General features: G+C 38.4%; 2 protein-coding genes across 9 annotated transcripts in view; one reads left to right on the plus strand and one right to left on the minus strand.

Annotated features, from left to right (window-relative positions):
- LOC125450997 (ankyrin repeat and death domain-containing protein 1A-like) overlaps positions 1-15,621 on the plus strand; it is a 100,166-nt gene that overhangs the window by 54,503 nt on the left and 30,042 nt on the right. For 2 of the 4 annotated variants that reach the window (XM_048527587.1, XM_048527585.2), the window contains exon 16: positions 10,803-11,405. In XM_048527587.1, the coding sequence (XP_048383544.1) occupies positions 10,803-10,861 (59 nt within the window). In that variant the 3' untranslated portion in view covers positions 10,862-11,405. Of the gene's footprint in view, positions 1-1,931; positions 2,002-10,802; positions 11,406-15,621 lie in introns of those variants that run through there. The other 2 variants (XM_048527588.2, XR_007247190.2) reach the window with 2 other exon arrangements.
- Positions 13,037-15,621, minus strand: part of poc5 (POC5 centriolar protein homolog (Chlamydomonas)) — a 71,822-nt gene continuing 69,237 nt past the window's right edge. For 4 of the 5 annotated variants that reach the window (XM_048527582.2, XM_048527581.2, XM_048527584.2 and 1 more), the window contains one exon: positions 13,038-14,650. In XM_048527582.2, the coding sequence (XP_048383539.1) occupies positions 14,516-14,650 (135 nt within the window). In that variant the 3' untranslated portion in view covers positions 13,038-14,515. Of the gene's footprint in view, positions 14,651-15,621 lie in introns of all 5 variants that reach the window. The other variant, XM_059644803.1, reaches the window with a different exon arrangement.

Consider the following 15,621-nt stretch of genomic DNA (forward strand, 5'->3'; position numbering starts at 1 on the left):
TAGCTAACTTTTATTCATTACTTTTATTAAATTGAAATTTCATTGTCAGTCACTGTGGGATTTGAACCTAAGCCCCTAGAACATTAGCACAAGGTTCTGGATTACTAGTTCAATGACATTATCATTATACCATTATAATCCTTCTGTGTTCTTGTGGCCACTATTTATTTGGCTGCTCCAGTTCAATTTCTGGATAATAATAGCCTCCCAGGATGTTGATAGTGGGGGATTCAGCGATAGAGATGCCATTGAATGCCAAAGGGTGATGGTCACAATCTCTGTTGTTGGAAATGGTAATTGCCTGGCACTTGTGTAGTATGAATGCTACTTGCCACTTGTCACGTCGTACCTGGATATTGTCAGGTCTTCCTGCATTTGAATGTATAATTGGTGTCTGAGGAGTCATAAATGGTGATGTACAATCATCCACAAACATCCCAGTTCTGACCTTAACGATCAAAGGAAGACCATTGATGTAGCAGCTGAAGATGGTTGGGCCTAGGACACTATATATAGATTATTTCAACATTGCTAATGGACCTGTGAAGTGACCCTCTGAAATGCATCAGAAGATTTTTGGGAAACTCTGTACTGACTTTTACCAACATTCAAACAATTAAACAGAATTTCCAGAAATCGTCTATACTTGAAAAGTGTAACTATTGGCTGTTGGCACCTTACTTCATAGAATTCACCAGGAGAGAGTGCATGATTTGTCAATGGCATCTTGATGGGAGTCCCCTCGATCTGGACAAGATATACAGGAATGATATATGGCCAGTCAGGACAGTGTGAACTTCTCCAGGAGAAGGTGAAGAGAGCAAAATGGCATCTTTATTGTAACACAATACATCTTAATGATTTAGATGAGGGAACTAAATGTAGTACCTCCAAGTTTGCAGATGATACAAAGCTGGATGGGAGGCTGAACTGCAAGGAGAATGTGTCAGTGTGATTTGGAAAAGTTGAATTAGTGGGTAAATGCATGATAGATGACGTATCATGTGGATAAATGTGAGGTTATGCACTTTGGATAGTCTTTCTTCCTGTTTTTGCTCCCAGACAGTTCTAGATTGGGAAAGGGCAACATGAAATAGGACTGAAATGTCCTTGTGAACCAGTGGCTTAAAGTAAACAAGTGGGTGCAGTAGGCGGTGAAGAAGAGCTGTAGTATGTTGGTGTTCGTAGTGAGAAGATTTGAATGCAGGAGCATGGATATCTTGCTGCAGTTGTGCTAGGGCCTTGGTGAGACCACACCCGGAGTTTTGTATGCAGTTTCAATCTCCTTATTTGAATAAGAATGTTCTCGTATTGAGGGAGTGCAACAAAGATTTTCCAAACTGATTCCTGGGATGGCAGGACTGACAAATGGAGAGAGACTTGGATCCATTGGGGCTGTATTCACTGAAATTTAGAAGAATGAGAAGTAAATCTTATAGAAACTTTACAAAATTTTTACAAAGTTAGACATGGCAAATGCAAGAAGAATGTTCCTGATGCCCAGCAGTCCAGAACCAGGGGTCACAGCTTATGGATATAGAGATTGGCCATTTAGGATTGAGATGATGAGAAATTACTTCACCCCGAGAGGTGAGCCAATAGAATTCTCTGTCACAGAAAGCAGTTTAGGCCAAAACATTGAATGTTTTCGAGCAAGAGCCAGGTATGGGAAGAAAACAGGAACACGGAACTGAGTTGGATGACCAGCTATGATCATCTTGACTGGCATAGCAAGCTCGAAAGGTAGAATAGCCTCTCTGACTCATGTTTTCTTCTTTCTGATTTGCATATAAGATTCATATTTCATCATGAAGCATGTGAACTCTGTCAAGGTGAACTATTATTATTATTTGTTCAAATGATGTCTTTAATACAATCATTGGGTGTGTTTCCATGGCACTCCTTATTCATTAAATTATACTTTTCCAAAGCTTTCCAGTTCATGTTTACATTCCAGTTGCTGATGTGATTTTGCATATCGATGGATGATAAGAATGTAATGTAAGTAAACATATTTCATGGTCACTGTTATTGTATGGACTGAGTAACACCACCTATAAAAATCATAATATTTACTGATTTGATTGTAACTTATTGGGGCTTGTAAGGGTTGATCCATTCCTATAGCATCCTTGTGCATTGTAATGCTGAATCATGTCACAGTGTGCTTCTATAAAACTACGGATTCCTTCATTTCCCCTTCTGAGTGATACTTGTCCTAACGGGCAGATAAAACTGAACAATAAACTGAGCGTGCATTAACCTGTTTCAAATGGCACAAGTGAAAGCCTGGCAAAATGGGGTGGCGGTGGCGGCGGCGAATATTGTTCAGGAAATGCAGAGCAAAACCTGAAAAAGGCAGAGACCGCTTACAACATTTTTGGTAATATCAATTTCAACAAGGTTGGGAAAATGAGGGGGAGATATAAGAGATCAACTGTTATCAGCTTCAGAAGTAAAGTTCAAATAAAAAAAATAGAAGTTTCTGGCAAAACCCGACAGCTCTGGCAGCATCTGTGGAGAGAAAGCAGAGTTACTGTTTCAAATCCGTTGACTCTTTAGTTCTGCAAACTGTATAATACTATGACGAGAACAAAACTCCCATGTATATAGCATTTTTTGTGACCTGTGGACATTTTAAAGTGCTTTACAGCCAATTAAGTATTTTTTGGAACATAGTCACCATTGTAGAAAGCGGGGCTGCCAATTTGGAAACTGCATTTGAGCATACAAATGAACAGCAAGAGTAGGTTACTTGATCCTTCAAGCATGCTCCACCATTCACTAAGATCGTGGCAGATCTGATTACTCCAGCATATCCATGATGACCTTTTCACTTGTGGATTATCAAGCATTCAATTTTTCGAAGAACTCTGCTTCCACCATCTCTGAGGAAGAGAGTTCCAATCACTCTTGCCCTTCTGAGAAAACAGATCTACTTAACTCTGCTTTGAAGGATTGACTTCTTATTTTTAAAGTGGCTCTTTAGTTTTAGAATCTTCCAGAAGCATGCTTTCCATGTGCATTCTGTCAATACCTCGCAGGAGCTTCTGTGTTTCAATTAAGATGTTTCTTAATCTTATAAATGCCCAATGGATAAAACTGTACAACATTTCCTCATAAGACCACTCACCCATTGCAGGTAGTAGTCTAATAAACCTACTCTGAATGGCTTCCAGTGTGCTTATATCCTTGAAATAATGTGACCAATACTGTACATAGTATTCCAGACCTAGTTTTACCAGTGCCCTGTATAACTGAACCATAACCTTACTACTTTTCTGTTGAATTCACATTGCAATAAACCATAGTATTTTACCGGGTTTCCTTATTACTTGCGATACCTGCAGATTAACGTTTTGAGCTTCATGTACCAAGATATCTAGACATTTTTGCAACTCTGCATTCTGTAATGTCTACCATTTAATTATATGCTTGTTTTATTTATCCTGCTAAAATGGACAACTTTATATTTTTCTGCATGTTGCTCCATTTCAAAATTTTGAAATTTCACTTATGTAGCCTCCTTATGACCTCTTGACAACTTACTTTTCTACCAAGCTTTGCACCGTCAGCAAATTCACCTAAATCTTCAGTCACTCCTTCCAAATCATTTATATAAAGTTGTAAAAAGTTGAGGACCCAGCACTGATCCCTGTCCATATTGGTCATTACATCTTGGCAACCGGTAAACAACCCATTTATGCCTTCCTTATTTTCTGTTAGCTAGCCATTCGTGCCTGCGTTACTCCCTGGGCTATGAACTTGTATTTTACGTAATAACTTTTGATGTAGCACTTTGTCAAATGCCTCCTAAAAATGTAAGTACTCCATATTCACCTGTATTCTCCTTTATCCATGGCACATCTTACTGCTTCAAAGAACACCAGTAAATTGTTGAACATAGCTTCCCTTTTGCACAACCATGTTGAATCTGCCTGAATTACCTTGAAGGTTTCCAAGTATCTGTAATAGCAACTTTAATGATGGCTTCTGGTATCTTCCCTACGATACAGCTTAAGCTAACTGACCTGTAATTTCCTGCTTTTTGTCTCCTTCCCTTTTGGATAAAGAAGTTACACATGCTGTTCTCCATTAAATAGACGTCCTTGAACCTATAAGATTTTGGAAAATTAAAACCATTGCATCGACTATCGCACTAGCCATGTTTTTATTTAAAAGATCATAGGATGAAGTCCATCTGAAACTGGAGGCTTGTTATCCTGTAGCTCCAGCTGTTTACTGTGCTACATTCCTGTAATTTTCTCGACATCCCCCTTTCCTTCCATTTCCAGACTTACAGATAATGTTGGAATGTTTATTTCTACTCACTATAGTGAAGACTGAGGAAAAATGACTTTAGTTTATTTGTTATCTCCTTGTTTTCCATTATTAATGCCCCAGACACACTTAATATAAGACCAATACTTAATTAGTTAACTTTTACCTTTCTAAAATGTTTATAGAATCTCTTCCTGTTTTTAAATATTTCTAGCCAGTTTTCTCTTTTTGCCTCTTTCCCTCTATTTTAGTCATTCTTAGCTGCTTGGGAAGAGGTGTCACTGGCTTTGCCATCGTTAGTTCTGTAGCTGCTATTGAGAAGATGGTGGTTAGCGGCCTCCATGATCTGTTGCACTCCATTTTGTGTAAACTGACCTACAGTGCCACTGAGGAGGGAGTTCCATGCTTTTGACTCAGCAACACTTAAGGAATGTGATATATATTTCCAGGTCACGATGGTGAGTGGCTGGAGGGGGAACTTGAAGGTAGTGATGCTGTCATTGTCCTGCTGTCCTTGTCTTTGAGATGGAAATTGTCATGAGTTCGTAAGGTCCTGTCTGAGAAGCCTTATTCATTTAGCAGTCATGTTTTTGTACATACTAATTTCTTTTTGTGCTATTAGTATTTGTTTTCTTTTAAATGCAATGGGCCTGTACTGTGCTGTAACATTCTATGTTCTATGTTACTTCGTCATATTTATTGATTACTCAGATTTGTGCTTTTTATCCATCCCTGTCACAATCTGAATTTCCAATATTAATAGCTTTCTCAGTTGTTCTCTTTGAACAGGATAGGGTGAATAGCCAAGGTCTTTTCCCTAGGGTGCGGAGTCCAAAACTCAAGGGCATAGATTAATGTGAGAGAAAAGGTTTAAAAAGGACTTGAGAGGTAACTGTTTTTCCATGCAGAGGAGGTGGTGGAGGCAAGTACAATTAGTCAGTAGTCAGCAAATAGTCAGAAATGGGAGAGGAGAGGTAACACTGCTGGGAGTTTTTTATAGGCCTCCGCAAAGTTCCAGGGATGTGGAGGAGAGGATTGGCAAAACGATTCTGGGCAGGAGTGAAAGGAACAAGTTGGTCATTATAGGAGACTTTAACTTCCCTAACATTGACTGGAAATGCTATAACTCTAGTACGTCAGATGGATCAGTTTTTGTCCAATGTGTGCAGGACGGTTTCCTGACACAGTACGTCGAAGGGCCGACAAAAGGGGAGGCCACAATGGATCTGGTACTTGGTAACGAGCCAGGCCAGGTGTTTGATTTAGTGGTAGATGAGTACTTTGGAGAGAGTGACCATAACTCAGTTACATTTAGTTTAACAATGGAAAGGGATAGGAACATGCCACAGGGCAAGAGTTATAGATGGGGGAAGGGCAATTATAATGCGATTAGGCAAGACTTACGAGGCATAGAATGGGTTAGCAAAATGCAGGGGATGGGGACAATTAAAATGTGGAGCTGGTTTAAGGAACAGATATTGCGTGTCCTTGACAGGTATGTCCCTGTCAGGCAGGGTAGAAGTGATAAGGGAAGGGAACCGTGGTTTACTAAAGAAATTGTATCTCTTGTTAAGCGGAAGAGGGAGGATTATGTGACGATGAGACGAGATGGCTCAGATGAGGTGATAGAGAATTACAGATTAGCTAGGAAGGATTTAAAGAGAGAGTTAGGAAGAGCAAGGAGGGGCCATGAACAGACATTGGCAGGTAGAATAAAGGAGAACCCTAAAGCTTTCTATAGGTATATGAGGAATAAGAGGATGACTAGGGTAGGAATAGGGCCAGTCAAAGACAGAATTGGGAAGTTGTGTGTGGATCCTGTGGAGATCGGAGAGGTGCTAAACAAATATTTCTCATCTGTTTTCACTCAGGAAAGAGAATATTGTAGAGGAGAAGACTGAGTTACGGGCTAATAGAATTGAAAGGATTGAGGTTAGTAAGGAGGAGGTGTTATCAATTCTAGAAGGTGTGAAGGTAAATAAATCCCCTGGGCCAGATGAGATTTTTCTGAGGATTCTCTGGGAAGTTAGGGAGGTGGTGGCGGAGCCTTTGGCCTTGATCTTTGAGTCCTCGTTGTCTACAGGTTTAGTACCAGAGGACCGGACGACTGCAAATGTTGTGCCCTTGTTCAAAAAGGGCAGTAGAGATGACCCAAGTAATTATAGACCTGTGAGCCTTATGTTTGTTGTAGGAAAAGTTTTGGAAAGGATTATAAGAGATAGGATTTATAATCATCTAGCAAGCCACAATTTGATTGGAGGTAGTCAACATGGATTCGTCAAGGGCAGTTTGTGTCTCTCAAACCTCATTGAGTTTTTTGAGGTGACCAAGCATGTCAATGAAGGTAGGGTAGTTGACGTGGTGTACATGGACTTCAGTAAAGCTTTTGATAAGGTTCCACATGATAAGCTATTGGAGAAAATACTGAGGCATGGGATTGAGGGAGATTTAGCAATTTGGATTAGAAACTGGCTTTCTGTAAAAAGACAACAAGTGGTGGTTGATGGAAAATATTCAGCCTGGAGTCTGGTTACTTTTGGTGTGCCTCTAGGATCTGTTTTGGGACCAATGCTGTTTATCATTTTTATAAATGACTTGGATGCAGGTATAGGTGGATGGGTTAGTAAGTTTGCGGATGACACTAAAGTCGGTGGAGTTGTGGTCAGTGTGGAAGAATGTTGCAGGGAGACTTGGATAAACTGCAGAATTGGGTTGAAAGGTGGCAAATGGAGTTCAGTGCAGATAAATGTGAGGTGATTCACTTTGAGAGGAATAATAAGGCAGAATACTGGGTCAGTGGAAAGATTCTTGGTAGTGTGGATGTGCAGAGGGATCTTGGTGTCTATGTACATAGATCCCTAAAAGTTGCCACCCAGGTTGATAGTGCTGTTAAGAAGGCTTACGGTGTGTTAGGTTTTATTGGTAGAGGGATTGAGTTCCGGAGCCGTGATGTCATGCTGCAACTGTACAAAACGCTAGTGCGGCCTCATTTGGAATATCGCATGCAGTTCTGGTCGCCCCATTACAGGAAGAATGTGGAAGCATTGGAAAAGGTGCAGAGGAGATTTACCAGGATGTTGCCTGGTCTGGAGTGAAGGCCTTATGAAGAAAGGCTGAGGGACTTGGGTCTGTTCTCATTGGAGAGAAGGAGGCTAAGAGGGGATTTAATAGAGACATTCAAGATGATCAGAGGATTAGACAGGGTGGACAGTGAGAGTCTTTTTCCGAGGATGATGACGTCAGCTTGTACAAGGGGGCATAGCTACTAAGTGAGGGGTGATAGATTTAAGACAGAGGTCAGAGGCAGGTTCTTTACTTAGAGAGTGGTAAGGGCGAGGAACGCCCTGCCTGCCAATGTAGTGAACTCAGCCACATTAGGGGCATTTAAACAGTCCTCGGATAAGCATATGGATGATGATGGGATAGTGTAGGGGGAGGGGCTTAGATTAGTTCACAGGCCAGCGCAACATCGAGGGCCAAAGGGCCTGTTCTGCGCTGTATTGTTCTATGTTCTATAATTACAATATTTAAATGGCATCTGGATGGACATAACTATGAAGGAGTTAGAGAAATATTAACCAAATGGCACGAGGCCATAATGGGATGTCTCGTCAGCCCGGATAAGAAGGACCAAAGAGTCTGTTTTGTGCTGTATCTCTGAGTTTACTGCATCTTCCCAAATTTGATCCCTGCCCTCATTACATAACTTAAATTTTCCTAAATAAGCAGATTAGAACACTAGCCAGAACATTAGATGTCGACTGTCCTAGTGGTACAGCCCCCATTTTGTCTGGTACAAACCAAAACCTACTTCTACTTGATACACACAGTATTTTCTCTGATCTAATTTGCGAGTGGCTCAGGTAATATTTCAGAAACTATTATCTTTGAGACCATGCTTCCTAATTTAGTGCTCAGCTTGCCCTGCCTATTGTGTTATCATGGGGTGTGACTTAAAGATATTAAATTCCTTGATGGATCAATGGGTGCAGCTTGGCCTCTAGTTTGTAAACACTGAATTGGCAGCCACAAGCACTTACTGCAGATGTGTTTGCCTTGGACCACATCAGCATCCAGAAACCCCTACATCCTGCATTTACATCACCGGCCCTGCCATTTTTGTGTATACAATTTAATACTTTTTCATGATTAATAACCCTACCATAGCCAATAAGTATTATGGCTAGAAACTTCACTAACAATTTATTCACAACTGTATGATTTTATCTTAATTTTGAGGAATAAATGCATGAGACACTTGCCCATCTATCACAATACCTGTTTCCTTATGTTGATTGAAGGATAAATACGGGTCAGAGTATGACCTTGCATTCCTTTACATTCACCTCAGGACAACCCAATTTAATGTCTTATTCAAAAGACAGCACCTCCAACAGTGCAGAGCTTTATCTCTGCGGTGTTTTGATCTTTGTGCTCAACTCGAGGAGAGGGATTACTATACAAAACCTTCTGACTCAAGAGTTGAGTAATACCAACTTAGCAAGTTTGGCAAGTAAATAAAGTACTCCAGTGAGTGGTTCTAATGTCATTTTTCAGCTTTGCATCAACTGGTTTATTAGCTTCTATACCTGTTACAAGTTACTTCAAAATATTGCAAGAATGACTGCATGTTAAAGCCAATAAGAAACTTCTTGACAATTCTTTGGAATGATCTGACAGGAGCCACATAAATACTATTATGCTTTTCAGTATTTTATGGATATCTTCTGGGTAATTATATTTCACAACAAGCGAGAAATATATTGAAGAATTGAACAGGTCACACTTGGTACCAAATACATGCCCTAGTTCACTTTACAAAACACCAGGAACATCATCACAATGTAAATTCAGGATAGGTTTATTATCAATGGTGCCAATTTGTTTCTAATTTTCAAATTTCCTTCTGAAAATATGCATGATGCTGAAAGACATGTTTGTTTTCTAGTCTTAGGTGATTGTTCTTCTGGAATTGCTGTAGTCCTAACAGTTGGAGTGTGTGCTCCATCACACAAGCAGTGTATCCTGGATGGTGTTTTGTTGTGGCAGCTGTACCCGTCCAAGTGCATATTGAGTTCACCATCACTAAACTGATTTGACCCTTAATTAGGGAAATAGTGAGAGGTCAGGAGCTTAAACCTCTCCAGAATTATGTTAGCATGGATTGGTCTTTGTCTTAGTTTGTTAAGCTAGCAGAGCTAGTGAAAACTGAATAAATCTATTGCATATTTTTAAAATTGTAACATTAATTAAAATTTTACTCAGGGGATGCAGACCTCACATTAATTACGCATCCCTTAATGCCTCAAGAAGGTGGTGATGAGCTGCCTTCTTGAACTACTGCAGTCTGTTTGATGTAGGTACACCAATTATGAAATTTACTTTGTGAATAAATAAAGTACTTTCTGAAATTAAAACTATAAAATAGGACAGCTTAACTTTCTGTAGCACTCTTCAGGTGCGGAAACATTTATCAGATGCACTTGCAAGATTATAGACTCTAATCAAAAGAGGAGAAAAATTAAACAGATATGCTCTGCAGAAGTCTTTAAAGACTGGCAAGCAGAAGATAAGGTACAACTGCTAGTGGAGAGTTTAGAAGGCAAACCAGAAAACATATATATGGGTGTCCAACTGGAACAGATCACTGTTGGTTTTGACCCGTTGGTAGTAACAGAGCTTATTCTGAAGCTGCATTGGTGATTGTAACTACAGAAGTGGATGACTTTGGTTTTGCATCCACTTAAATAAAAAGGTCATCCTCGAGTTCAGAGGATTGGAGCATAAAGTAGGGAAGTTTAGGCAAAACTATACAAGGCATTAGTTAGACCACAGCTGGAATTACTGTGAACAATGTTGGGCCCATAATTTAGGGAAAAAATGTCCTGGCATTGGAGGCAGTTGAGAGAAAGTTCATCAAGCTGCTATTATGTATGGTTGACTTGAGAAATTAAGTAGGTTGGGCCTGTGTTCAGTGGAATTTAGAAGAATGAAAGGCAACCTAATTGAAGCATGCAAGACCCAGGTTGACAGGTTAGATGCAGAACGGTTGTATTTCCTTGTGGGACAGTCTAGGACCAGAGAACATAATCTCTGAGTAACAAGCTGTAATACTTACAAGACTTTCTCTTTTCCCCTGTGTGATTGATGTCACAGTGGGAAAACGTCAAAATATTCATTGACAAATTTTAGTTTGACGTCTTGCTCAATGGTCTTGCATGCAAAGGCCTACATTCACCTCCTGCCAAGGGAACTTCTTCCATCTTTGATATGTAAAATATTTCTCATTGTATTTTTGTGTACATACTTCTATTGCCATCAAAATACAAAATTTAGCTATGTGCCAGGACTCCAGCCAATGTAGTCTCATAACTGAAGTTACTAAATATCATTTCCAAGGCTAGTTCACTTTTTGTTGTATGTAGTTGCATAGAATCTGTTTGGAATAGAAAGCAGTGCTGGAAAGGAACCAGCTGAGACCTCTTCGTCATAACTAAGGTTTTTTTTTGTTCTCATTACAGAAAAGATCAGGAAGGAAATTAATGGTGTACAATCTCCACAGAAGTGCTCAATTTCCTAAAGCTTGTATCTACTAATTTGGACCCATTGATTTTGCTGCTCAGGTGGACTGAAAGGAAACAAACAGGGCTGATTTATATGAAATGTTAAAGTAAGTCAATACTCTCCTGAGCCAAATAAAGTATACAACATGGTGACTATTTACTGCAAATACAAAAGGATGCCATTTCAGTGTAGTTGGAAATTTGACGCATCATTATTATTTGGTGCCGCTTCTTTGAAAGGCAGAATGACATTGATGAAAAGGAAGGAGACACAGAGCCCCGGATGAAACAGTGAAGGCAAAACTATGAACATTGAATTACGAAAACAGAAAATACGTGGAGGACTAGTATTTTACTCCCCCTAGATGAATCAGCTAGATTAAAGGACTGTCTGCTTTGAAATATGGTGTGAAGATGAGAAATTCAAAACATCCAGCTGTGCTAAACTTCTACATCACTCTTGTTTTAATACACCTCAAATTTACAACTTAGATGAAGTTTTTATGGTTTACAGGGCTGTGTCAAATTTTATTTAACATTCACATGAGGTGCCTCAAGATATTTTACTACATTAAATAAAAATGCTCTTGCTAAAAAAACCTCAAAGAATGAGTCCATATTAATATTTCTTCCAGAAAGGAGTTTTACATGAAAATAATTGAATATAGTAAGCTTCATAGAAAAGTGTTGGTCAACAATAATTTGCACATGGAATACAGCAAATACATAATCTGGTTTTTATCCTACAAATGATCCAATGACCCACACTGTGGTCTCCTCTTGTTTTATATTTGAAATTGTACCATATGGGATCAATAATTAGAGAAGGGAGCTGATCTCAGTAACAGTAGTGAACATAAAACTACCAACAAATATTGGTAGTTTTCTGAAGAAGGATCTTCAGACCCAAAACATCAAACTTTCCTGCTCCTCTGATGCTGCTTGGCCTGTGTTAATCCAGCTTTACACCGTGTTATCTCAGATTCTCCAGCATCGGCAGTTCCTACTGCCTCTGTTGTGAAACTCACTTGTGTGTACTCACATCCTTTAAAAGGAAGGAAAAGTGACAGTGACAATCTTGAGTGGCCTACATCTGACTTCACACCCACCTTAGTGTAGTTGAAACTTGACTGTCTCCAAATTGATCCAGTAAGCCGTTACATTGTACCAAACTGCCGTAGAAAAAGGACCTGCATGTCGTCAAGGTGGTGACCTCAAAAGCAAACGTGTGGGATGGGCAACAAATATGATCAAGTAACATGCAAGAACATGAACTAAAATAATCATTACAAATAAGGGAAGTGTCATCTGACCATATGCATTGAGCAGTTGCTTACAGGATAGGGCTTACATTAGTCTCAAATCAGACATGCACCTTTGGGTATAATCATTCTCCAGTTTAAAACATATCAAAAAGTTTGACACACAAGCCTGTTGGACATCACATTTCTGGCTTCCATCAGCTCCACATTAATTTTGTTTTGAAAGGTTCCAAATAATGCACAAATGAGGAACCAGTGTGATGCTCAGGATTTACAACTTAAAATAATTAATTAAAAAATTCATTGTGAATTTAGCTAATAATTATAATGCATATCTATGATATTTCTTCATACCACTTTATCCAGCTTGTTTGGCACATTTAAATTATGACATTTTCTAGGCTTCTCTTAGATTTTAAATTCTGTTTTCAGCTAAAGTTCCAAAATTTCAAATGGAATGTTAACAAATCTGATGGGAAGATTTTTACAATCAAGTGGGCTGGTTATGAAACAGGCAGTGCATACACATGTTCACCTTGTCTTGGTGCTTTTGTATGTACAGCAAGTTACATGCATTAACACACAAGGCATTGTTCTTTGCAGACAGACTGAACAAGCATGCACTCAGTGCCTGTTCCAACAACAAAAAAAGTAACAGCCATTGACTTATTCATGTTTAAGGTAATATTGTGACCAACCAACTTGCCCAGCTTGCCACTTAAAGCTGAACAGTTAACTGTCAATCATTCTAAATTTGTGCATCTCCAAGGCATCACTGTCACCAGTTACAATCCACTTGTCACAAGTTAGCACACCCCCTCGTGCAATGTGAACAGCTTGGACAAAATGTATTTTCAGCAATTCTTAAGGCCCATGCTACCAAATGACTATAAATTACTTTTGAAAAATACTCTCTTTATTCCACAATATGAAAATACAAGTAATCAGATCGGGGATACATTTGTTGTAGTTCTATAATAACAAATTAAAAATCTGCAATACAAAAGTTAAAAGTGAAGTGTACATATTTATACAGAAGAAATTTACATTATACCTGTAAACCAAACTTCGATTTGTACTCCAAAAATGAACAAAACTGCTTACATTGCACAGTTGAATAGGAACTATAAGTTATATTACAAAAACTAGCTCTTCAAACCAAATATATCTGGCAAAATTTTATTTCAAGATGAACAAGTTTTAACAATGAAAATTAAAAACAATGGTTTCTGATGACCAGCTCAAACATGATCTAACACTCAGCTGTGCCAAGCCCAATGTCAGTATTCTTTAGTATATGGAATGGATCAGGTTCAAGAACATTCTTGGTTTGAACAGGTAAAACAAATTTAAGACACTTTAAGGCCATATGTATCTCAACAATAATATTACCATCCCACACCCCTTAACACTGCCAAGTCTATCCATGTCCCTTATTATTGCATAATGGGGACAGTGGAAGAAAGAGTTTCAAAAAAATTAGTATTCCTATTCCCAAATTGCACTCTGCCATTCTTATAAAAGCAGCAGATAGGTGCTCTGCATCATGTCTGCTGTTTCAGCATATTTCTAAAAACTGCATGAATTCAGATTTTAAATTCCCAATGGCAATGCCAGAAATTGATTACATAAAATGTACTTGATAAGACAATAGAAGTGGCAGCATTGATACAAAATTAAAATACAAGTGTTTTAATGATGCTTTCCAGTCAAAAGATTTAATTCTGCAATCTATTATTGGTGACAACTTGTTTTAATAGTTGCTCAAATAGTTCTTCCTAAAATGTCCCACTTACTACCACAGATTTTGACAATATATCCTGGCCCATAATGTGATTAGCAGACAGGAAATGGAAATAAAATTGAGCATTAATGTTATTTAAGGATTCTACTTAATCTAGCATTACTTAGAAAGTGTATTTTTATGCAACCACTTAGTTGTATTATCATAAAGCACATAAATAGTAACTCTAAAACACTGCCAAATACTTCTTCCATGGGTTTGAAAAATAGAGTGGAGAATACTGTACAACTCCAATTGTGGAGCTACATCTCCTTAACTCACAATTCCTACAATGATAGATGCTGTCTTTAAACAAAAAAAAACCTTATGGTTGAGTTCATAACTTTACAAGGTTCTTTTAACCCTGTAATCAATAGTGAGTTTCGCAGCATTTAAAGAATATTGATACATTCCCTGCACAAGTCAAACTCTACACTGTCTGCAAAATACTTTGAATGGACACCACATACAATAATGCAATTGCAAATTTGCATATAGGTTAGATCATTAGCATTAGTAAGGGTGACGACTGAAAACCCAAAAGATGGAAAAGCCTGGAGACTTCAGTGGCTTCCACAATGCATCACCCACTCACTAGGTTTCTAGCATTTTTGATGATGAGGCACTCAGTCAACAACTTTTATTGATTGGACGCCACAGCTGACAGGAGGTGATTTTGCATTCTGACCTGCAACTTTCCCTCCTGAGGGAGGCTGGTTTGACCGAGGATACTTGGCTGCTGTCCCTTGACCAATGGTTTGCTAAGGACAGATAAAAGGATAAATAAGCAACACCTCACATGTCTAAAGTATATGCTGATTCACCAATCCAATGTATTATTATTTTTGAATAAAAATGTGTAGTATTCCCAGTGGGGTCTTTAAACTTATATTATTCCTTTAAGAATTTAACAGAAAATAATATTTCAGTACACCAATTTATAAAAGGAGCTTGGTTTATCATTGTCAGATTGTTGAATGCCTGGAGTATTAAAAATCTATCATTCATGCAATCAAGATGTATCAACAATTGTTCTCAGTACTCCTTTTACTATTTACATTGTACAAAAAGCCCCCTCTACCAAATCAGGGTTTGAATTTTCACCAGGTTATTGCTAGATGAGCTTGTGGTGTATTCTCAATCACAATGATACAAATGGCTGTCAGCAAATCCAAATACAAATGCCAATCACAGACAATCTCTTTTTTAGTTAAAAAGCAACCATTCTGGCCAGGTGAAGCAATGTAATAAGCCTGAGAAATGGTAGTGCACAGGGATAGTAGAAATAAGCTGTTAATCACATTTACAAGATTTTGTGTTAACATTCAGTTAGTCTGGAATATATTCATTAGCTTGTCCACAAGACTCAAAAGGAATTCACTGAAAATAATCTGAGATTTCAAAGATGTTGTAGTGTGATAGGAGTTTAGGTTTCTTTTATTCAAAAAAAAGTTACTTTTTTTTGCTTTATACAATCATTCTAAATGTGTGCCATCTCCAAGGCATCACTGTCACCAGTTAGAGTTTTAATGCAGTTTCATTGTCACATTTAAACAATTTTTTCACCTGTTGGTGTATTAAGAAAGGAATACACAGTAGTTCTGTAAGACACTTGGGTCTAGATTTAAGTATATCCTACATTTTTATTGCAGGTCCTTAGCTTATGAGTTGGTGATAATTTTCAAACCAGTAAAATTGGAATTAAGATCATAAAAACAAATGCATTCAAACA

The sequence above is a fragment of the Stegostoma tigrinum genome, chromosome 3, assembly GCF_030684315.1.
Source record: "Stegostoma tigrinum isolate sSteTig4 chromosome 3, sSteTig4.hap1, whole genome shotgun sequence".
Lineage (NCBI taxonomy): Eukaryota > Metazoa > Chordata > Chondrichthyes > Orectolobiformes > Stegostomatidae > Stegostoma > Stegostoma tigrinum.